The 24,805-nt window shown below is 36.0% G+C and overlaps 1 protein-coding gene across 1 annotated transcript in view; it reads right to left on the minus strand.

The window, feature by feature from the left end:
- Positions 1 to 733: 733 nt before the first annotated feature.
- The window catches only part of LOC142335244 (gonadotropin-releasing hormone receptor-like), a 65,575-nt gene continuing 41,503 nt past the window's right edge, over positions 734 to 24,805 (minus strand). The window contains exon 2 of the mRNA XM_075383662.1: positions 734 to 1,607. Within this exon, the coding sequence (XP_075239777.1) occupies positions 759 to 1,607 (849 nt within the window). The 3' untranslated portion in view covers positions 734 to 758. The remainder of the gene's footprint in view (positions 1,608 to 24,805) is intronic.

The raw sequence follows: 24,805 nt of genomic DNA on the forward strand, positions 1-24,805 counted from the left end.
GGAAAAAGTTCCCACGACGATGTTCCAGACCAAAGAGACCTCTGATCACTGGCATACTGTTTTCTATACTTTGTATTCTGATATTAGAGACTTTAAACTATGATCGAACCGTTCCAGGCATAAAGGACTTCTGATTAAAACAATCACTTGTGCAACCATATTCATTTTGGACCGCACTTTACAAACCGCGTGTGACCCTAGTGATTAAAAAAATTAAACGCTTGCAAGAATCTTGCAAGCTATCTTGCTAGAGAATACATACTTCTTGCAAGATTCTTTTGAATCCGATTTACAGATTCTTGCAAGTTTTTGAACCCAAGTTTTTGACTTAAAAATTTTCAAGTTATTCTTGCAAGAATAAAAACAAACATTTTACATGTGGAAAAATAAAAAACGCTGATGAAATGAGATTCATAAACTGTTGATCTGTTGTATTGATAACCACCGTTATGTTAACCAAGTTACTTGTCAATTAAATTTTTTGAACCCTGCTTGCAAGATTCTTGCAAGAGTATGAATCCACATTTTTTATTACCTGGCTGCAGGGGCGACTGGAGGAGTTGAAAATGAACGCTAAGGACAAGAAAGTAATTATATGTCAGAGGTTGCATAGATCCGCGACCCAAATCTGGGCTGTCCCAAGAAGCAATGACTCCTAACGAAATTGATCTATCTATACGGAACATTTTTCAAGTAATCTTAGACTTCATCAAGAATATCAGTATCATGTCTTTAAAAGTTCATTTTAGGGGGTAATCTCAGGAGTCTGATGGAGGTACGATTGATAGTTTAGAAGTCATAGTTATAACTGTGGGTTTACTGGTTGACAATGCTGAAAACTGTTGCTTTCCAATATCTATTACTCTATCCGGTTCATGCTCTGCGTGTCCAGTTCGACACTGTGAGCATTTATGCTGGCTGAATACCTTGTATGTCTTGATGAACGCTGGACAGCACGCGCAAACACTCTCCAATGTGCGTTCACTGCGTCGAATGGCAAATAGGCCGTAGATTATTGGATTGCATATGGAGTTAAAGTAGACCATGTTTTTAACTATAGTCCAAACTGCACTGGGCAAATGTACATTAAACCAGCAATCGACGAATGCAGCACAGAAATAGGGACCCCAACAGACGAAGTAGCAGGTAATGACGCAAACGGTCATCAACGTAGCTTTCTTTCTTGCATTTTGCAGTCTTTTGTGGCTGACTACAAAACTGGGGTTGATTTCCTTGTGCTTCGCATACTCCTCTGCCTTTTCGGCTAATCTGAACACTATTTTGGAGTAGCACACCAAACTTACGACCAAAGGAATGATGAATATGAGGAAGATAACCAGGGAGAGATAGGTTGGGAACCGCCAACTTTTGGTCCAGGACTCGGCCACGTCACACACCCCGGAATCCGGGTTAACCCCAGTTCCCACAAACTGTGGAATCGAAAGGATGGCAGCGATGAGCCATGACAGGAGGGTCTGTTTGTGGACATAATTGTTGGACAAGTAGAAACTGAGTGGCTTCACAACTGCAAAGTAGCGGTCCAGGGACAGACTGATAAGGAGAAACCCTGTAGCACTGGGAGCCAACACTTCCAGAAATCTGCTGGTCTGAAATTACAAGTATAAATGTTAGCAAATGTCAAACCAGAGCCCAAGTCAAAATTTTTTGAAGCCTTTGAAGAATCCATTTCTGTTTTGCGATTTCTTATTATCTGATAAGTTTGTTTCACACGCTAATTGACAAGAAGATTCGATAATGTGCGTTGGCTGGGGTAGTGTCATCGTTCAGTCGGTGGACGCCGTTAGAGCCGAACAGTCGTAGAGCAGAATGCATTAAAATGAGATTTAAATCCGACTATTTCCCTGTGTCAGGACGAAGCACCCACAGCCAATATGCCCATTGTGACAAAAAACCCAAAAAAACCCAATATTTTATCCTAATGCTGAAATTACTAGAACGATTTTTTAGGATAATATTTATCTAGTGCATTTGGCCATGCCTCAGCGGCCCGTGAGACTTGAATAATAATCGGATCAACCAATCACATTATTTGGCCAATCAAATTGGAGCATGCGGCTGTGAATCTCATTTTTTTCTATTCGGCTCTGGTCCCATTCGGCTCTAATTCCTAGCACCCTTTTAGTGAGTTTAATTTTGTCTCGGACCACCTCGTCCCAAATTCGGATCGTCTTTAAATTGAGCACCAGAAATTACTTCAGAAAGGAGCACTATTAAAAAGGAACACTGAATTTTCCCTTTTAAGTAGAGATACCCCATACAAAGAGGCAATGTACATTCTCTTGAGTCGTCCCCGAGTCGAAAACAAATGTGACCTTTTTAAGATTCTTACATGACGTTGCAAAATGTTACAAGATTCTTGCACGCTTTTTAGAATATTGTTTTCGCAATGAGAAAGTTTACAAAATTAAATAGGAGCAAATTTGTTTTAGACACTAATTTTATGAGGAAAAAATTTAAACGTTCGTCAATTATTTGTAACTCGTACAATTGCCCTGGGGGGCTTGTTGTTCCGACCCTCTTGAGGGGGGAGGAACTATATACTCAAATGGGTTTTTTTTTGTTCCGTGAATTTTCGCCGCTCGATATATTCATCGTAGAGAGTTGAGACTGGTATCATTAGAAAGCTCGTCCAGCGTAGAATATGGAATTAAAAAGATTTTTTTAATTTTCGTTTTCTACAGGGAGTTATCGAGGTTTAAATTTTTGAGAAAAGAAGAGTGAATTCACGTTGTTTTTATTCACATTTTCCGGAATTTTTGCCTAAATTTTCGTCAATTTTGCTAAAATTTGTTATAATTTTTAAGAATAGTGTCGTTGATTTTATTTTTGAAGACAAACAAGCATTGTTGATTGTTTTGATTTAATTTTTTTGGTCAAAAAATCTGGTTAAACATTTCAAAAGAAGCATTTCAAACGAAATAAGCTACTTTAGTCCACTTTGATTAAGTTTGCCGACAGTACACCCCCAAACAACACTCATACAATCTTTGTATACTCAGAGGTGGGCTATTTCTACTTCAGAGTCCGCTGAGAGTGCACTGTAGTTAAAACTTCGCGGTTTTTTGCTCACTTTACTCATTGATTATCAAAAAAGCAGAATTTATTTTGAGTTTTCAACTAACAAATTATCTATATCTACAACATTCGAAAAATCAATTGTTCCTAATGGACAATAAGTATTAGCAGGGCTAGTTTTGGACCATTCTTGGACTGTTACAATCCAAAAAAATCGGGTTGTAATCAGTCGGTCTTTTTTTAAAAAAAAAAGACTTTTTTTTTAATAATAAAGAACAGAACATATCAAATCAAAGCTCAGGAGTGATAGGTCCAACCAATTCTCTTGCTAAGCAGCTCCAAGCTAATGCATTTAGTTTTTAATTGAAAGCTTATGTTCGTTTCTTTTTTAAAAAAAATTGACTTTTCAATAAATAATGGCTAACTTTTCCTCTATTTTCTTCTTAATTTGTTCAACTTCCAGCTTAGTGTCAGCAAAGAAACTTCTTCTTCTTTCTACTGATTTAACATTTATTCTCGGTTGCAGTTTTAAGCCTGAAGTTATTGTTTTCTGGCAAGATTTTTGTTTTTGTCTGTTTTCAGATTTTTGTTTGTTTTTGTTTGTTTTCAGACAAACAAGATTTCAGATTTTTGTTTGTTTTGATAGTTGCCAGTTTTTCACGTTTTCTAATTTTGTCACATTATCACATTATTGACAGTTCTCATGTCACCTTATTAGCATTCAGAATAAGGCACAATTGTACATATTAAAATACTGAAAGATATACATCATCGTTTTAACGGCCTCGACGCCTCTTTCTTGAAGAGACCAATTGAATTTTTTTATTTTGTCTCTAACTGTCATTTATACTTTGTCGTTTCGGTCGTATGAAATTTCCTGTATAGTGATAGATTTCATTGGCTTTTCATGGATGAATAGAAGAACCGATATTCTGATATTAGTAGATAGCTGATGGTTTTCATGACTTTGAAAACAATCGTTTTCCAAAATTAAAAAAAAAAACTTTTTAACTTCTCAATTTTGTTCTTTTTATGTTTCTTTTTGTTACCTAATCTTGTTAGTTAATTACAGGTCAAATAAAACATTATGGGTGTCAAGGGAATAAAAGGGATTGGTGTCCCAAAATCTTTTTTAAAAGTATTTGTTATGACCTTACTGGCTTCGACACCGGTTTTTCACAAAAAAAAGTAAATTAATTTGATTTTTGTCAAATTTGACGTTCTTTTTGTAGATGCAAGAAATATTCTGGATAATAACAGGTCTCGCGGGCTTCCTTTTCTTGAATAAACGACCCTATTTAAATAGCTCTTTTTGTAATTAATGCCTTTCATGACATTGAATGTTATTTTGTTTCGAAAAAAAAATTAAAAGTATTACATAGTTTAGCACTTCGCTTTTTTGTCTACTTGTTACCTAGTCTTACTAATGAATGGCCACGTGCTACATTATAGCTGTTTGAAGAAGGCGCAATCAAATATAATTTGAGTGCCAAATTTTGGCTTGACGGTTTTGACAGCGTTTTCTGGCAAGTTTCAATTGAAATTTTGTTTGTTCTTTGTTGTTCTTTTTAGCCGCTTTAAAAAATGAATAAGGACAGATCCTAATGCCCTTCTATAGAAGCAGTGGTAATCGTAAATTTGTGTTAATATTAATTGATTCTTAATGGTATTTATTACTTTGAAGTTAACTGTTTCAAAAAAATAAGTTAATTTTTTACTTTATTGTTTTTGTTCTTTTTTGTATAATTGTTACCAAACCTTTTTATGGACTGGTCGCATATGTTTTCTGGTGATTTATAAGTGATTTTTGTTTAGTTTTAGGTTTATCTGACGGTATGTTGACTTTGTTATTAAATTTAGTTTTTAAGAGGGACATAAATTTTTTGATGTAATTAATGTTTGTTGTTGTTGTTGTTGTTTGATTTTGCTGTTCGTCTTGACTCGCTTTCTTAATATTGACATATTACAGCAATCTAATGCATCAATTTTTACTCCACGGAGTTATTTGCTTTGGAGGCTATCTTATCGTTCATACAGAATTTTTTGAAAAAGACTTGGGCTTTTTTGGGATTCGCAAAAAATAATTTTTGGGCTTTTCTATCTGTTCCTCATTTGGTAGACAATTATGCCAAAATTGTGGATGGGCGGGGTCGGAACCTTATGTGCCATCGCACATTACCGAGCCGCCTTGTTTGAAATATAATTGGGTTTAAAACTATATGCTTGTTTTTAGCTGCTCAGTTGGACAATTCGGCCCTAGATGTCAATTCGATGACATGAGTTACAAAAACCAATCTTATTGTCAAAACGGGGGACAATGCAACATGGTTCTCAGTCATGAAAATTCCAACGACGTGAAACCTAATGTTCACGACTCAGACGTCGCGCACCCTCAATGTTCTTGCCCGTCCGGTACTTCTGGTAATCACTGTGAAAAGTTCACGCCTTGTCTGAAGGAAACTACCGAGAAATTTTGTCCACATTATGATAAATATATTCTGCTTGAGAATGACTCGTATCGCTGTTTATGCCACCAAAATGCAATATTATCGAAACAGACCAAGTTTGTTTCAATAAAGATTGTCACATGTTTTGTAGTGAATGGAGAATGTAGTGAACATAATGGAAACGCGAATTGTGAATGTGACCAGGGTTTTGAAGGTGAAAGTTGCGAACTGAAAGTCGATGTTTGTGAAAAGTTTGGAGATGTTTGCGGTAGAAATGGAAAGTGTGTGTCTAATTCAGCAGATGGGACCTGGAAGTGAGTATTATTTCCGGGAAGGAAAACATTTCCTGGATCTTTTTTAACCCATCGATATATTTTTAGGTAAAAGATGTTCGAAAAAGCGTGAAAAATTAAATCATCAAGCGAAGCATTTCGTTTTGTGACGTTTTGTTAACGAAAGGTGGGTTTTATAGAAAAAATTTCGATTAATTTCAAATATCCCCAGCGAAAAAGTTATGTTTTATTAGAGGAGACTTCAAGTATCGGTCTATATTGTTGCCCATGGCCGACAACCGAAAAAACAAATCCATGAGGAGAATTCGATCATGCAATTGTAATGTTTGGAGCAACTGGTGACATTTTGAACAGATAGACTTTTTGACTAATCGGAATTGAGCTGTCCGCTAAATTTCTCAATTTTTCATTGTCGACTAAACCCGCCTGTCGGTTAAAATCAAATGGAACGGCTATTATTGATCACACACTTCGGGATCCCTGTATGTACGCCAAACTATCTGATAAAAGGAATAAACAAGTCATAGGCAAAAAAAGTGCCCAAGACCTGTTCGCGCTAAAAAATCTCAACTAAAATTCAAATGGGGGGGCTGAAAAGTTAAATTAATTAAATACATTGTTCAAATAAGCAAGCTTGCACTGAATAGGAAGTAATCGGGTTGAGCTGTTCGTTGATGGGTTTGTTGTCGCGTAAATGCTTCTTCAATTTCCATCTTGTAAATCTAGATAACTCTTCAATTTTTATGTTGTAGGAAATATTCGCTTGAAATTTTAGTTTTAAATCTTTGGTATTTTGATTTACTTTTGATTTGAATCTTGAAATTTTTATCAGGAAGAACAAAGCAGTTGTCTTCTGCTGAATCTTGGCTCTCTTATTTCACTCTAATTTTATTCCGTGTCACTTCGCTGAGGGTTTACAATATCCTCTCAGCTCAGTTTGTGCCGATAGGGAGCGAATCACAAACTCATGTTCATAGTGAGGTGCTTCCTAATTTTCCTATTGCCGGGGAAGGCTATAGAATTAACTGTTTATTCATCTCATGGATGAATTATTGGAACTGCAAAAAAAAATAAAAATCTTAAAACTGAGAGCATCAATTATTGATCACGTAGGCGCCTGTTATATACTGTTCCCCTCTTCTAAAACCGCAGCAATTATGGTTTTCTTGGGGGCTTTTTATTAGGATCTATTATCTTTTCCCATGAAGCAATCTGCTTCATCTTTTTTGAACTTGGGGGAAAGGATCTGCATTGCGACTGTCAAAAGCAGATGTAATATAAATTAAAAGTAATTGTCGTGATACAGGCCATCTACTCTCAACAACGTTCTTTTTCCTTCCTCGATATAATCGAGGAGATCCAGGCCGAAAGTTGTGTTAATTTTAATAAGTTGAAATAGGTTGTTTAAATACTTATGTACTGGTAATCTTAACGAGCGTTAATTTGTTTAGCTCGCCGTGAAAGAATATTTAATTAACGCCTAAATACGTTCGCTCTAATGCAGGATTAATTATCTGTTCATTTGTAAGGGATCTCGTAATACCACAATCTGCGTGGCCCCGTCTGAACTTGGTCACTTAGTTGATAATGATGTAGGTGTGAGTGTAAACAAGGCTAGTGGGGTGAGCTGTGTGACGAGGAGTTCTGGGCGTGCCGAAGTCACTAGTGCAAGAATTCGATTTGTTTTATTGATAAAGGCACATATACACAGCAATACGAGTGCTAGAATGGCTAGAGTCTGTTTGATTTATTTATTGATTTTATGGAGGTCGTGTAAGAGAGAGGTACCTTGCTTGGAGAGTACCCATATAAAAGAGCACTATATCGAGATTAGCTTTGGACACCTGAGTTGTAGACTTTGCCCGCGCAATTGCTAATGAATGAAAGATCTAGCCATTTTAAGTTTTATACACCCTTGAAACATATGGACCTTTACCAGGTTCCTTTGCTGGCAAGATAAATAACCTAATGGTTCCACTTGTTTTGATCCCATATCAAGTTTTTTTGTGTTATCAAAAGAAAGACAGACAAACGAGTTTCCTGCAAAATTCACTACTTTAAAATAGACTTGTTGCAAGTTCAATGCTCAAAGAAGGGGTTAATTGTGCCATTTCTCACGTTCGCTCCCTAATAGGTTTTGAAAACTTAGCCAGGGCAATGCAAATGTGAAAACAAATTACGGGGTGTAAATATTGACATTCTCCAGCAGCCTGAAACGATACTGCTTTTCTAAAATAGCACCCGTCAAAGTACAAAATTGGCCTGCAGCATGAGATCTACGCCAATTTTTCCGATAAAAGGAATAAACAAGTCATATGCGAAAAAAATGCCCAAGACCTGTTCGCGCTAAAAAATCTCAACTAAAATTCAAATGGGGGGGGCTGAAAAGTTAATTTAATTAAATACATTGCTCAAATAAGCAAGCTTGCACTGAATAGGAAGAAATTGGGTTGAGCTGTTCGTTGATGGGTTTGTTGTCGCGTAAATGCTTCTTCAATTTCCATCTTGTAAAACTAGATAACTCTTCAATTTTTATCTTGTAGGAATTATTCGCTTGAAATTTTGATCAGAAATCTTTGGAATTTTGATTTACTTTGAAAATACTTATGTACTGGTGGTCTTAACGAGCGTTAAATTGTTTAGCGCGCCGTGAAAGAATGGTTAATTAACGCCAAAGTACGTTCGCTCTAATGCGGGATTAACTATCTGTTCATTTGTAAGGGATCTCGTAATACTACAATCTGCATGGCCCCGTCTGAACTTGGTCACTTAGTTGATAATGATGTAGATGTGAGTGTAAAGAGGGCTGGTGGGGTCAGCTGTGTAACGAGGCGTTCTGGGCGTGACGAAGTCACTAGTGCAAGAATTCGATTGGTTGTATTGTTAAAGGCAATGCACAGCAATGCGAGTGAGTTGTATACACAGCAATGCGAGTGCAAGAATGGTTAGTGTCTATTTGATTTATTTATTGATCTTTTGGAAGTCGTGTAACAGAAGGGTCACTTGCTTGGAGAGTACCAGGATAAAAGAGCACTATAACGAGATTAGCTTTGGACACCTGAGTTGTAGACTTTGCCCGCGCAATTGTTTATGAATGAAAGATCTTGCCATTTTAAGTTTTATACACCCTTGAAACATATGGACCATTTCCAGGTTCCTTTGCTGGCAAGATAAATAATCTAATGGTTCCACTTGTTTTGCTCCCATATCAAGTTTTTTTGTGTTATCAAAAGAAAGACAGACAAACGAGTTTTCTGCAAAATTCACTACTTTAAAATAGACTTGTTGCAATTTCAATGCTCAAAGAAGGGGTTAATTGTGGTATTTCTCACGTTCGCTCCCTAATAGGTTTTGGAAACTTAGCCATGGCAATACAAATGTGAAAACAGATTACGGGGTGTAAACAATTGCCATTCTCCAGCAGCCTGAAACGATACTGCTGTTCTGAAATAGCACCCTTCAACGTACAAAATTGGCCTGCAGCATGAGAAAAAGAAACTACTATACTTTTGTTTTTGTCAATTGGTCTGAACTCAATGTTCGTCACGGTTAAATTAACACTTCTTGGTTATTTTTTTCGTTATTTTCTGAGGCAATTGTGTCGGTAGCTGAAGTTTCGACAACGAACTTTGAAATTCAGCTTTTTCAATTTTTAGAATTTTTTTCAATTTTGATATTTCATGACTACAACAAATGGGAAATAAAAATTTCAAAATCCCACAGAAATGACCCAGAAAAATTTAAAAACAGAATTTTGGTACTGGACACTTTTAATTACCCAATTTTGAACAAATATTAAGTAGTTCTTCTAATTTTCCTCTTGAATAAACTATCTGCCTCGCACTAACTATTCCTTCCTCTCTCTCTCTCTCTCGCTCTCATACACATATACCACGCATATAAACAACATATAGACAATCGCACGCACATATATACACCCTCACAAGCACACAAACATGAATACAAACCTCCCCACAATACAAAATTTTTTAAAATTTTTCTTTTTGGAATCTGATCATTATTCAATTCAAACTTCATCTACGCTTGTTTATGGCTGGACTTTTTTCTGGAAATTTAGGCTAGGACTTTTTAAGGCAAGTGTATCTTTAATCGTAAAACCGACAGTAAAATCTGAAATGAATAGTTTCGAAGGTTTTTGAATTGTTGTGTTTTTTTGATGTCTCATGGGCATAAGGGGACAACTAACTTCATGGGGACAGACGTGAAATCCCACAGCACTTTTTATTGGATTATTTAAAATCTTTTTGCCATTTTTGATGTTTCTTTAGCGCATTGTACTCAGCTTATGTTTTTCCGCCCGTTGGTTTAGTTTTAATAGCTAGATTCTTAGCGGTAATTAATAAAAAACAATTCTATTTCTGAATATATTCAACTCCGCACTTTTTAGAAAATTTTCAAAGTGCAGTAATTTTTAAATTTTTTAGTATTTCTGCCAGTTTTTGCACTCTGCCTCTAGTTATTTTTAAAATTTAGAGAGGCGTTCAAAGCTGCTCGTAACGTCTTTCTCTCTCTCTCTCTTATTTAGAAGCCCTGAGAAACATGATTATCAGTAAATTTATTTTTATTGTTTTTGCAAATTTATTGTTTTTATGTGAGGAGTGTTGCGATCAATGAATGATTTAATTTTTCTATTTACAGAAATTCCTAAAGTCTCAAAATGACCTTTTCGAAGAGCAATATGAAAAGAAGTGAAAATAATGTCCTAGTTCTTAAAAAATAAGCTTGTATTACATTTTTCAACCTAACATTTCATAAACACTCTTATTTTCAATTTGATCTGTATTTCATTATGCTAGAGAAGATTTGATAGAATTATCCGCTCGGACATTAAAAAAATACAAATAAAGAAGACAAAGTATTTCCTTCTTATTTTCAATTATGAATCTGATTGATTTGATGCTAATTTCATGATACTGGTTTTTTTTACGTTTCCAATGACTTAAAAAAAGTCTCAAATAGTTCACATACTTCTTCTTTTCCTCTTACATTTTCAATGTTGATTTATGATATTTGGAGATCTCTAAAGTGCCTGAAATCGTCACTTTCCCATTTTTTTGATACAGAAAATGAAATTTTTCTTAAATTAGTTTTCAACCAGCATAAAAGAGAGAGACCGATAAAAAAGTATATAGAACAAAATTTTGATAAAAAATCCGAAATCATTTAATTATTTTTGTAATTTTTCGGTCACATATTTTAATTTAAAATTTTTTGTTTCTGTAATTGTATAACATTTTTGAAAAATCTCCATTCAAACTAATTAAATATACTGTAATGTTTTTCCTTTTTTTATCCTTAAATTTGAATGCATTCTGTCACCCACCGCATCGCATTCCCCCCCCCCATTCTTGGAAAAATTTTGATGCATTAATTAAGATAAGACCTGCCATTTTTAAGACTACAAGACACGACAAAAATTAAACAGCAACAACAAACGTTTACATCCAAAACTCAGCAGGTTCAATCAAAGTTTAGGAAAATAACTAATATCGAGACTTTCATTGCCAAAAATATTAGCTTGAAGCAACACAGTTAGAAGCAAATGATCTGTTAGAAGCAACACTGTTAGAAGCAACAAGTTGTAAAATTCGCATAGTCCATTTTAATAAATTTGGAAGTATTCTGAGAACCAGAAAACGAAAGATAACTAAACGCCTTTTTAAAGTATGATTTGACGCTACACAAAATTCCCGTACCGAACTCCAAGTGTAAATCGGTACTGGGCAATTTTAAATGCAATGTAGTTTATTTTACTCGCTTTCTCGCTTGAAGTTTGCTTCTTTCAAGCGTATATTAACGACACAACAGGGGAACTTTTAACAGTCATGGGGCGCAGAGTTGATATTTAGCTGTGGTCTCTTCATCAGATAAAACATCTAGCTCAATTCTACCCTTATTGTGTTGCTATTGTTTTTTTTGTATATTTACATTCAAAGCATTTTGATTAAATTTTCAACCCAGGAGGAATTTTTAGTCAATATGATTCGTTATGCTCTCTGTGATCCATATACCAAGCATTGATGCAATTTGCTTTTTTGGTGTCATTTTTCAAATTATATACAAATTTTTGATCGTATCTAACTCTAACGATCTCAGTCACAAAGGTTTTATGGGTTTTATTTCGTTTTGCAAAATTACAAAATATTTATTGACTGATTGATTTAAATTCAGATGGTAGACTATACAGAGTACTTTATACGGAGTATTAAGTTTAATCAATATACCACCTTGGACACCATACGAGTCAAAAGACTCTACAAGAGGTGCCCAGAAAAAAACGTGAAATACCTGACAAAACAAATCGAAAACATCTTTATTATCCAAATAATATGCCCTAAGTTTAGTTCGAATCGAAAAAATTTCTTTTTTAGCTACTTGTTTGTGTAATAGACTTTCTTTAGCAAGGTATTGAACATTTTTATTATTGAAGATCTCAAGGATTTCTTCTGAGTCTGTGTTTTGACATTTGGCAAAGGGATGAGTGACTTAATGGACGCCCGCGTGTTTGGCCTGTTACTGTCAACATCAAGAAAATTCAAAGGAGAAACTTTTGCGATCTGATCCAGGATCTCTTTTACAACAGCGTCAAAATATACATCAAAAACTGACAGCACGTTGTAACGCTTGAAAAGATAGCATACATGGTCTCCTCTCTTCTTGAAAAAGATAGTTTTTAAAACGCATTTTGTAGACAAAAAATAGAACTGAGTTTTGTTTTTTTTTGCCGAACCGTAAACTAAAATTCCATACGATCTCATTGGTTTGGCATAACTATTAGACATTTGTAATAGAAAAGTTTTCGAGAAAAAGTTTCTTGCTCGGAACAGCATTCCGTTGAATTTTGCTAATTTTTTCCAACATGTTCAATGTGTAGATCAAAAATTAGATGCTTATCAATTAACACTCCTAGATATTTGAATGATACTACTTCTTCAAGCACTTCGCCTAATAGCAGATTTTTTGATTTTTGTACATTCCGGCCAAAACCCACAATTTTACATTTCTTACTGTTAATGACATTTTGTTTCTTGAACACCAATTTTCATTCTTTTTCAGTTTATTATTGAGCTTATCCTCAATTTTCAAATTTTTGCCTGATGTTAAAACTGTTGTGTCCTCTGCAAAAAGTGCCACCTTTGAACTATCTTGAACAATTTGAGGCAGATCATTTATAAACAAAAGAAACAGCAACGGGCCCAAAATTGATCTTGTGGAACACCTACATTAATTTCCAATTTTTTCAATTCTTTTGATCCGTGGACTACAAATTGTTTTCTATCTGACAGGAATGTAGCAATGAGTGTATTAAATTTTCCTCGAAAGCCTAGATTTTGTAACTTTTTCATAAGAAGTGAATGATCAATTTTGTCAAATGCCTTTCTCAATGAAGCAAGCAAAACCAATTTTTTGTGATTCAATAACATTTCGCATCAGTTCTGTAACTGATGCGATAGCGTATGCGCATGAGCGTTTTGGCCGGAATCCGAACTGTTCGATTGAGAAAAGTTGATGTTTTTCGAGGAATTCAACCATCCTAATATTCAAGACTTTTTCAAACACTTTGCTTAGGGGTGATAAAAGACTAATTGGTCGATAGTTTGAACGCTTCTCAAAATTTCCATTTTTATGTAGAGGAATTACCTTAGCTGTTTTAAGACAAACCGGAAAAATCCTTCTTGAATGCTCTTATTTATCAGTTTAGCCACTTGATAGCTGACTACTGAAGCTACTAGTTTTAAAAGTTTGTTACTGATCCCATCATGACCCGCTGTGCGTTTGTTTTCTAATGAACTTATTATGTTGAAAATTTCCTTAGGGTCAACGGGAAATAAAAAAAAGTTTTGTCGTGACATGGTTAGCCTGGCTCACTGTCTACATTGTGAAAATTTGTGTTACTCATTTTCGTCCCCATGTTGGTAAAATGGTGATTGAATTCTTCCACATCAATGTCTATTACTGATTTCTTCCTTTGCCCTAGGAATTCCTTGAACAATTTAAATTTTTGTGCTGGGCTACCTGATCAAGTCAGTTTTTGATCATAGTGCTGTTTGCGAGCCTTTCGCAATTCATTTGTTACTAGATTACGTAATTGCTTGAACTGGACTTCATTTTTACTATTTGGGTGAGATATGAAAGTATCATGAGCACGATCTCTCTTTCTAATAAGATTCTTTAACCTGTTTGTCATCCAACTTTTTTTGAAGATTTTATTCTTCGTAATTGGACATTTATCATCAAAAACTTGTAGAATGATTGAACTTAGTTCACACCAAGAATTTTCAAGATCATAATCTTTCATGTTGTTTAATCTATGTTGGAGAATGAAGAGGAAGTTCAAATAATTCTGTTCATTCTCAAAAAATTTAAAATTGTGACTATAATAAAATTCATTAGATTGAAAGCTAGAGACTGAAAACTCAAAATCTTAAAATAAAGCGTAATGATCGCTTAGAGCCCATTTCAGGGTTGATACTTTTTTCGATTGTTTTGACAAACTATGATCGATACATTTGCTCGTGAACATAGTTACTCTTGTGGCTTCTGCGTTTTGCATTTCATAGTTAAACGAATTGATCAAATTCTTCTTTTGTTGATGATATGTATCAGAGATATCAATACATAATAGTTTCACACATAACAAGTCATCACACATAATAGTTTCTTCTTTCATCGCGTTTATATTGAACAGTAAACTTTCAAAAGTCTCAAAAAAGTTTGAATTTTTTCAGAGGGAGGACTATATAGAACAGAAATTTATTCACTTTTTTCCGCTTTCTATGGTTAAAAGTAGGTGCTCCAGATTTTCTTCAAAAAAGAAGTTGGATATTAGCTTACAATCATCTCGTACAAAAAAGCCAACGCCTGCTCCTCTTTTGTCGTTTCTATTTTTTACTATCATTTGATGATACCCTGTTATGAAATACATGTCTATTGGATCGTTATCAGTGAGCCATGTTTCGCATACAGCTATTACAGCCAGTTTGCTTTCGAGGGTTTCTAGTTGACAGCAAAGTTGGTCATGATGAGATCTTAAGGATTGCACGTTTATAAACAAAAGCGATTTCGAGTGTTTTTCCATTTCCAAGTGAGAGATGATTGTCCAATTACTTGATTTTAAAACTGTTACGAAAACACAAAGTCGAAAGGGAGTGTACACTGCGTCTGCTTTTAAGCCGCGTTTTTTAAATGTTAGGACAATCATCTATTGGGCGGTGTGTCGTTGTCATTATTTTTTTTTTCAAGCTGGTGTTGCTCCCATATGATAAATTTCGTCGAAATTATCAATTTCAATTACATCGCCAGGTCGTTTGTTTCGTCTCTGATTTGGCACTTGATTAGGATTTCTGTTGTTGGCTTGGTTGCGTTGATACGGAGATATTTTCTTTATTGCCTGTGATTCAAGATCTTCAACTGCTTTAACACTATCAACAGGTTGTGTTAAACGCCCATTTTCAGTTTTCAATAAAAAAACTTTTACCCTACAGTTGTAGGTCGTGGTGACCAAATCCAGTTCGTTAGCCCGTTTTTGAATTGCCAAATCATGTTGGGGGAGACATTCTCTCATATAAACGGATTTATCATTTAGGGGGTTCCTAAAATTTGCGAGCATTGGTCGACGATTGTATAATTCAATTTTATCGTTGTAGTAAAAAAATTTGACAATTACTGCAAGGGGTGTTACCTTTACAATTACCCATGGGGTGGCAGGCTTTGATTGCGTCCGGAGTCATGGAATAATTCAAACCTTTATTAAAGAAAAGTAGAATTTGATCCGTTATGTTGGCGTTACCAGGTTGCAAAGGGGGTTATTTATAGTGATTGTGTCTTTCGAACTATAACGCTCCAATTGAATCACTCTGGATTCCAGTTCAGTAACTTGGTTTGTTAGAGAAACTATTTGGTCGTCTTTTTCAATGTTTTTCATGGAAATAAGTAAGAATGTCTCGTAGTTTTTGTCAGTAATAGAACAAATTTCAGTTTCGAACGCGAATTTGGCCATGATTTTTACGTAAGCAGTGCAATAGTTTCAATTCAGTTCATGAATATGTAAGCGACTGTTTTCGAACGTTGCTCTTTTTTGTGTGTTAAATATTACGAAACTTTACGAAACTTTGCGAAACACATATTACGAAACTTTGCTACACTTTGGGACCAGTTCGGCATATTAAACCATGAGTAGGTTATAAAATTAAAATATATATCTAGTTTCTGATTTTCTTGTACATGTTTTACAACTATTATAGTAAGTCTTGACATTTTATACGAATTCTCCGCTTTATAGCGACTTGATATTCAAAGGCGTTAACCACGTGACATCCATTTCGTCAATTGATTAAAAACCCAAGGCTTTTAGTTTAGACAAAAAGGAAGATATCAGCTTAAAAAATTGAAGGAAGGCTTAATTTTTGCGGGTGAACTGGCAGGGAGGGGAGGGGGGGGGGGGCTGGGAAAGGAATAAAAACACTAAGGAAGAGATTAATTTGGTGTAGATGTCATAAGGATACAAAGTGTCGCAAAAATCATTAAATTTCGAATCTCATCCGACAACACTCAGGAAGCGCTTTAAGCTCTTCTTCAATTTGGAGAGCTCGGAAAATTGTTACAATATCTTAACTTTCACAATTCCTACTTTTTGTCTACACGTCGCTTATTTCGAAGCGCTCACGTAACCATATAGTAAACAATTAATAAGATATACATCTTGATTCTATGAGATATCGTAAGATTCTAATGTAACATGACGGATACTTCTTGAAAAGATAAAAAAATCTTAGAAGACATGCACTTCAATATAGCTTCTGAAAATTTAGCTAAACCGTCGAATATGCCGCGCAAATTTTAATAGTAGTAGAAAATTGTGCCACAGATAACCAGTATTTTGAAGGGATGTTCTGATGTGTAACAGGGAAATCAAAGTTTCCAACTAACACTGAAAGTTCTCGAAGCTTATAATCAACAAGACGGCTCGCCTAGTACTGTGCGCTGCAAAAAAAACTCGAGACTCCAACCCGGAGGACATGATAGAACAATTAGCTCAGAATATAAAACATTTTTTTAAAATGGAAATTATAAAATAGAACAAATTATGAACAAAAGAAAGTATTTCAAAAATAAGGCGTTATATTTCTATAGCATTGAAAACAAAAAGTTTTTTTAGTCGATGGTTGTTTTTGAAATGAAAAAGAGTTTTCTCCTGTTTTTCAGGCAAGAAAGAATTACCTATTCAAGGAAATTTAACTGTTTAAAGACTATCAATTTTTGTGTCATAATACAGAAAATAAACAGCTGAATTTTTAAATGTTTCGATGTAATTCAGCTCATAGGTGCCCAATTTTTTTTTACAGCCCTGATTGCAATGTAAAAAGTTATAATTAAAAGTCATTTTGATCTTGCCAATTGAAACAATTGATTTCAACCAGCACTGTAATTCCAAATACACAAAAACTGTAACAAAACTTATACGAATATTTCTGACGTTGACAAAGACTTTACAAAGAGCTAACAGGGGGTTTAAATGTGGGCAAGTGTTGGAGTGCCAGTGAAACAAAAATGAACTTTAAAAATCAATCATTTTAAAAGAGAAGCACGAACAAATTCCATTATCAGTTTTAGTTTTTGTCATTGTTTGAACCTGAGCCGTTTGCTTCAGTCGAGACCAAATGGATATCAAGATCTTGCAAGAAACTCGCAAAATGGTTATGTTGCAAGATCTTGTAAGACGAATGGTTATCTTGCAAGATTTTTGCAAGACAAATGTTTATCTTGCAAAATTCTCGTAAAAGGAATAATTTAAAAAAAACACAAAAATTTGGCTCTGAGTGAGGAAAAAATTAATCAAAATCATTGCGCAAGTGAACACTCAGTTTTAAGAACACTCCATTATTAGGAAAATTACAATTCAAACCCGATGTCCAATACCAGCACATCGATCCAAACGCAACAATCGCGCTGGACACTCCACATCCCTTCAGTTAAGCGTAATTTAGATTCCCTGAACCGTAGCTAGCTACTGACAAACCCAACCTATCGCCAGTCGTTCGAGAGCAATTCGCCTGACGTCAGTCAGGTAATATTTTTACATTTGCTATTGCTTAGGGAATTCTGCTTTAGATTGTTTAGATGTTTAGGAAGGTTAACCTTATAATTCCTAGAGACAATGAAACGCTTTGGAGACATTACTGTCACCAATTTTAGCGAATTTTCGAAAAAAATACACTTTTCTTGCCTAAATTTTCAATTTTTTTCGCTTTTAGAGCTGACTGGACAGCCAATCTTCGCTCAATCAACTCGTTTTATTGAGTTGACTCAAAACAAAGAATAAAATTGATATCGAGAAATTGGGCAGAATGTATGCGAAAATTTTGTTTTTTATGAAGTTAAAAAAACAAAGCAGATCAAGACGTATTATCTAGAACATTTTATGGAAATCAGAGGTTAAAGTCATTAACGTAACCAATACACTAATTATACTTTTTGATCCAAACGGAATAAAAAACTTGCAAACCCTGAAGACAAAAATCAGAGCTTTTAAATGGTTAAAAACTTGAATATAAGCGTAATTTAAACAATTGTTTGTAATTAAAAAAATAACAGAGCTTCAATAGAAACTTTCGTAATTGAAAAAGTAATGTTGAAAACATAAGAAGCAAGCAGAAAGTGGCGAACACAGCAAGCAACGACGGGAAAAAAGAATATAGAATTCGGCACAAAAAATGCTGAAGCTCTTCCTTTGCATGTCTTCACAGCCTACAGTGTAATGCGGATTTAGCCAAAATTGCTCTACAAAATCCTCATTTCATGGGTCTATTGTCATCAAAAACAATTGGTCTAGAAACACAAAATCTTAAAACTGGAGACAAACACGCATCATTTTGAGCTCAAAAACATGCGGGAACACTTCTTAAAAAAGACAGAGCAGCAAAACAATCCACATATTGTTGATGTGGATGGTATGGATTGTATAGAATGGCGTGAAATAATATCCGGCCAACAACAAAAAGTCCAAAAAAATTTGTGAATTTAGAGCACGATGTTTATTAAGCAGTATCAACCGGTATCACCGAGAAAATTTTTGGTTATGTAAAATTTCAGGTTTGCCAAAGATAAAGACCAGAATTTAAGTTGTTAAAATCTGTTTTGAAATCAAGAGCTCTCATATGGCACTAGTTTTAAATTACTAGGATGCGTTAAAAAATTTTGGACTTTATAGCCTCACGCAACTACTCCGCCGCTTCTGAGGAATTAATTATAAATATTTTTAATTGAAAATAAAGCAAAAAGAAAAGAATTGGTATGAGACAATAATTACAAGATTTGGGCCATCAATCAATTATTAGAGGATAGTTGATTTCAGTATCCAAAGATCAATTTTACATATTAAAGTTGTAAGGCGCAGAATAAACAACTCATCTGGAATTTCATTTGTTTCACTGGATACCTTCACTGCCTCGTTGAAGGTGTAAAGAATTGAATCTTGATTTAAATTTGATTATGTTTTGAAGAGCATTGTGCATTACGAATCAAGCAAGAGTAGAAGAATTTATATATTGATCGGTTTTTCGAAACAATAGTATGCGTTACCACAAGAGGTAGACAGTTACAAAAGGTCTTCTACGGTTTTTGTGTACTGTTTTATCAAACCTATTAATATATTCCCATATCTGCCATCTAATTTTTGAACCCCATGATAAGTAACCTTACGTAAATGCGACCCCTTCAGTGTTTCGCCACTTTTTTAATATTCTTATAACTAAGATTATTTGAAACAACATTGTAACGGCTGCTCTCCAATCAAAGTCAAGGAAAACTTTACACCGCCCAGTTCGTTTCAGCGGTTTCAAATCTGTCCGGATATTGTGTTTTTGCAGTTAACTTTTGTGAACTGTATTATCCGCTATACTGTAGAATACCGTTGCATTACTTAATGCTCAATTACTTCTGATAACTAATCGCTCAGCTTTGCTGTATGACAAACTTGTTTCTCTCAGAATAAATCAAATTGAAATAATTCAAATTGAAACAATCAAATTTTTGTTGAGTTTTTGTTAATAACTCAAGTTATAAATCGGATTTTGGAAATCCCGCTTCGAAAATTTGTAGCCCTATATCTTGGCTATGACTCTGCAAAGATTCATCCTGCTACAGTTAGCAGTTGTAAAATAGGGCCTTATACCCTGTGCAAATATGATAATAAAATTATTTTTCTAACTTCGAAGTTAGCAAATCTCTCTTTTGGTTTCAATAACACCAATTTTGAACTAGAGTAGGCTTCGTCAAAGCCAGTAAGAGAAATTGACTGTATGCTTTGCACAAAGTTTCTCTTACTTAGGAACTTCGTTCCTCAGAAAGAAAGTTTTGAGAATATCAAAGTTAATTCTCTTTTCACAAGTCAAAGTAAAGTTAAAACTGTGCAATCACTAATATGACCTACAGAAACAAGACACGATAACGAGTAATTTACCGCTCAAGAAAGTGTGCTTCAATACGCACTGTATGTCAGTTTAATATAACCAAAATTGCAAATTTCAACTGACTTTTTGGAAGTTTTTCAATCTACTTTTATGCTGCTAGTCAGGTGGATTTACATGTAAAATTCAACTGTTGATTGGTTGTAGATAATAATGTCGACAAAATGTGAACACTTTTCCATAACGTCATTTTTTCAGTGTAAAATTGATTTCATGGGAAGTTTGTTAACCATGTAGAAGTTTGTCGAATATTCTGTATCAGTAACAGGTTGATTCGCAATCCAATCGCAAAGAATCTGATGCAATGCTGTTAAGTCGTAGTATTGTTTTGCTGGTGGTTGAGGTAGTTCGAGTTTGAGATTCAATTTCACTTCATGTATGACGATTGCGTACTAATAATAGTTGCTAAATATAAATGTTGAAGAAATTGAACAAATCCGTATGGCTTCAATAGAATGTAGCATTAAATTTCGCTTGTCACGCTATTCTAGCTTTAAGGCTTGAAATGGCCTTGAAGCGCTATTCAATTTGGTAATTGAGTTAGTAGGCTCAGCCACCACATCAACGGCCCTGTTTTCCATCGCGAAAATATCTTCTCCAGTTAGTACTGGGGCGAGCTTCACTACTGGTCTCTTGTACACCCCGTCGTTTGTTCGAACTGTCGCTCTTCGAATCACACCGTCAGACACATCGATGGTCTCCGTAACTCGAGCTAGATTGTAATATCCTCGCTTATCGTTGTCTTCAATCAACCAAACGAGATCGCCTTCTTTAAGGGTTTCATTCGCCGTAGATCGCCATTTTTGCCGATTATTCAGAGTTGGCAGATATTCTTTACGAAATCTGTCCCATATGAGACTTGCATAGGCTTGAGTTTGTCGAAATAGTTTTCGATGGTCAACAAATTCTTCTGCGCATGGTAGATAGGATAAGCAAACGTTCCTGTTGCCAAGCATCTGAACTGACTGGAGTCAAAGGTCTTGAGTTCAATGTCTGCTCAACAATACACATCGTTGTTGAAAGAACGTCCTCGGTGATTGATCTGTTCTCCAACACTGCATACATTGCTTTCTTGCAACTTCTCACCAACCGCTCCCATACACCTCCAAAGTGTGGTGCTGCGGGTGGGTTGAACTTCCATCTGATTCCTCGTTGAATTAGATGTTCTTCGATCCGTTCTTTGTTCCATGCCGAAACGTACTCTAAAAATTCTCTTTTAGCTCCAACAAAGTTTGTCCCGTTGTCACTGATGATTGTAATTGGTTTGCCTCTTCGGGCAATAAATCTCATTATTGCATTGAGACAACTGTCTGTGTCCAACTTGGGTACGACTTCTATATGCACCTCTCTCATAGTTAGACATGTGAAAAGACAACACCATCGCTTTTCATTTCTTCGCCTAATCTTCACAATGAAAGGGCCAAAGTAGTCAACTCCAACATTTGTAAAAGCTGTTGAAGCATCTAACCGTTCTTCGGGTAGATCTGCCATAACTGTTGCTATCGTTTGTGCTCTGCAGTTAACGAACTTGTTCTTGATTGATCTCAAGGCGTTCTGTATGCCTAGGATACACATCTTCTGCTGAACAATGTTTCTTACATGCTCAGTGCCCTCGTGTTGATTGTCCTTGTGCTCGTTTCGCAAGAATAATTCAACCGCATGATGTTTCCAATGTAGTGTTATTGGATGTTTTGCAATGAAGTCTAATTGACTTTTGCTTATTCTGCCTCGAATAAGTCCTATTTGGCTCGAATAAGTCCTTCTTCGTCTAAGAAAGAGGAGAATTGTAGGATTTTGCTGCCTTTTGGAATTTTCTTTTTCAGCTTTGAGAGATTTCATCTCTTCACCAAATGTTCTCGCTTTAGTAACTTGAAGATCGTTGCTTTTACTTTTTCTCTTTCTTCAAGGCTGACTACGAGTGTTGCTGGTTTGTGTTTGTTCAATGCTCGCTGTAGGTATGCCACTGTGTTTACCAGTCTGTTAAAATTAATGAATCGTTCCCGCTGAATAACAGCTTTCTTTTCTTCAGCATGTATCATGAAGACTGATGAGGGTATATTCTCCTCATCTGATGTAAAGATTAGGTTCACTTGCTCTGGCCACTCGCTTTCTGGTCGTTTCAACCAGGCCGGCCCAGTGAGCCACTCAATTCTCTTGAGTTCCTCAATCTTGATTGCTCTGGTGCCAATGTCCGCTGGGTTGTTGATACCGCTCACATGTTTCCACTGTGAAACATCAGTTGTATCTAGTATCTCCGCCACTCGATTGGCCACAAACACTTGTTGTTTGCGATAGAAACTGTGTATCCACTGCAATACCGTAGTTGAGTCGGACCAAAAACTGTAACTATTTATCTTCATTTCTTGTTCCTTGACTATCTTTTCTTTCAACCTCACTGCCATGACTGCCGCTTACAAGTCCAATCGTGGTATTGAAAGATGCCTAATCGGTGCCACTCTGCATTTTCCAATAACAAAAGCTAAGTCAGCTGAGTATTCTTTTGGTTGTGAACGTAGATAGTCCACTGCACACATCGTGTCTTCAGATGCGTCAGCAAACAAATGAAGTTCGGTTTTATCCCTCTCTCTGTTGAAGTACCTTCTGTCGATTCTTGTTTCAGCCAATATTGAAAGTTGTTCTTTCCATCTCAGGAATTCTGCTTCATCACTCGGCTCCACTTCGTTGTCCATTCTTAGTCCAGATACCTTTCAGAAGTTGTCTCATGTGAACACTGACCGGAGCAAACAATCCGATCTGGTCGAATACTGAAGAAACCAAAGACAAAATCTTCCTCTGGGTTATAGGTGCTTCAACTTCCTTGTCTGTACCTCTGCATACATGAAGATTGTCATCAATAACGGTCCATTGTAGTCCTAGCACTGAGGATCCCTCTGTATTGGGTTCCACTTCGACTTGTTTCGTGTTGCTGATTGACTTCAATGGTCTTCTGGGATTGCTTTGGTAACTGCATCGTTGTTGCTTATCCATTTCTTCAATTCAAATCCATGTTGTGAGAGAAGAGATTGTAGTTGATTGAAGACTTCAATTGCTTCTTCAGGGGTTTCTATTGATTTGATGAAATCGTCCATGTAGAAGTTGTTTTGTATTGCCTTTGCTGCAATTGGATACTCCTTTTCGTTATCCAGTCCCACTCGCTTGAGATTATAGTTTGCACAAGTTGGAAAACTCTTAGCTCCAAATAGGTGGCGCTGATATTTGTATATGTGAACAGGTTCATTAGTCCGTAGGCTCCATAAGAACCTCAGGCAACTTCTATCCTGTTCGGGAACTTGCACTTGTAGAAACATCGATTCGATGTCAGCTGTCAGGGCTATTGGTCCTTCACGGAATCTGAATATTGTTCCAACCAACCCATGTAGCAGATCAGGTCCGGCTAGTAGCTTGTCGTTTAGGCATATTTCTTTGTACTTTGATGCGGCATTGCAAACACGTCTTACCTTGCCAGAATTGTTCGGGTTTAGCACTGGGTGGTGTGGCAAATACCATTCTTTGACGAAGCTGCCTTTCACTTCAGATTCGTCCAATATCTTTACGAATCATTTTTCTACATCTGTATCTATTGACTGTTGATACAAACTCTTCAGGTTTGGGTCCCATTGGAATCTTCTCTCCAGTGAGTAAAGCTGACCCAAGGCTGAATTTTAGTTGTTCGGTAGGTTTGGCTCTGATTCACTCCACGGCATTCCCACTTCGTACCGCTCGCCTGTGAACTTCGTCGTACTCTCTAGCATCTTCTGTGCCTGCAGCTCCTTCTTTGACTGACTGACGACGTTGATTTTGGAAGCATAGATTTCTATGTCCCACCAGGTTTGGATATTCTCAGCCACTTTCACATCCTCCGTGAAGGCAAAATGACAAACATTTTGTCTTCTTTTGCCCGTCATGCGTCCACTGAGCACCCATCCTAGTTCTGTTAAAACGGCTAAAGGTTCATTCATGTTCCTATATTGTAGTCCAATGGGCGTTGTAGCTCATAAGCATTCTGAGAGGAAACATTTCTGTCTTCAGGTCCTTTGTTCCATGTATGCCAGCTATGTTGAGCGTCACATCGGTGCCTTGGGCTCGTAACTTCTCTTGCACACTTTGATCGATAAATGAAACCGTTGATCCACTATCGAGGAAAGCGTATTTGTTCAGCTTGTTGCCACCGCTCTGTATTGAGACAGGAACTATGTGAAGAAAGCTTGTAACTTGGTTACTCTGATTGATTGTTGCTGCGTTTACGTTGACTGCGTGATTGCCCTTGTCCATTTGGTTTTGTGGGTGTAGCAATTGGTTGTGCTTCTTGATGCATCCAATGATGCCGCACGCATTGACTTTACAATCTTTGATTGCATGTCCTTTGCTTAGACATCCGTACATAAGCGTTGCTTCATCACTGCTGCGTACCGATCATTCACACTCATGTTCCTGAATAGTGGACAGTTCCATATTTTTTGAGTGCCATCAGCTAGTGGACAGTGATCACTTTGCGTTGGCTTCGTTTCTTTCACGTTCGAACTTGCACTGAAGTTCAATG

The sequence above is a fragment of the Convolutriloba macropyga genome, chromosome 2 (assembly GCF_964194025.1).
Source record: "Convolutriloba macropyga chromosome 2, txConMacr16.3, whole genome shotgun sequence".
NCBI classification, from domain to species: Eukaryota; Metazoa; Xenacoelomorpha; order Acoela; family Convolutidae; genus Convolutriloba; species Convolutriloba macropyga.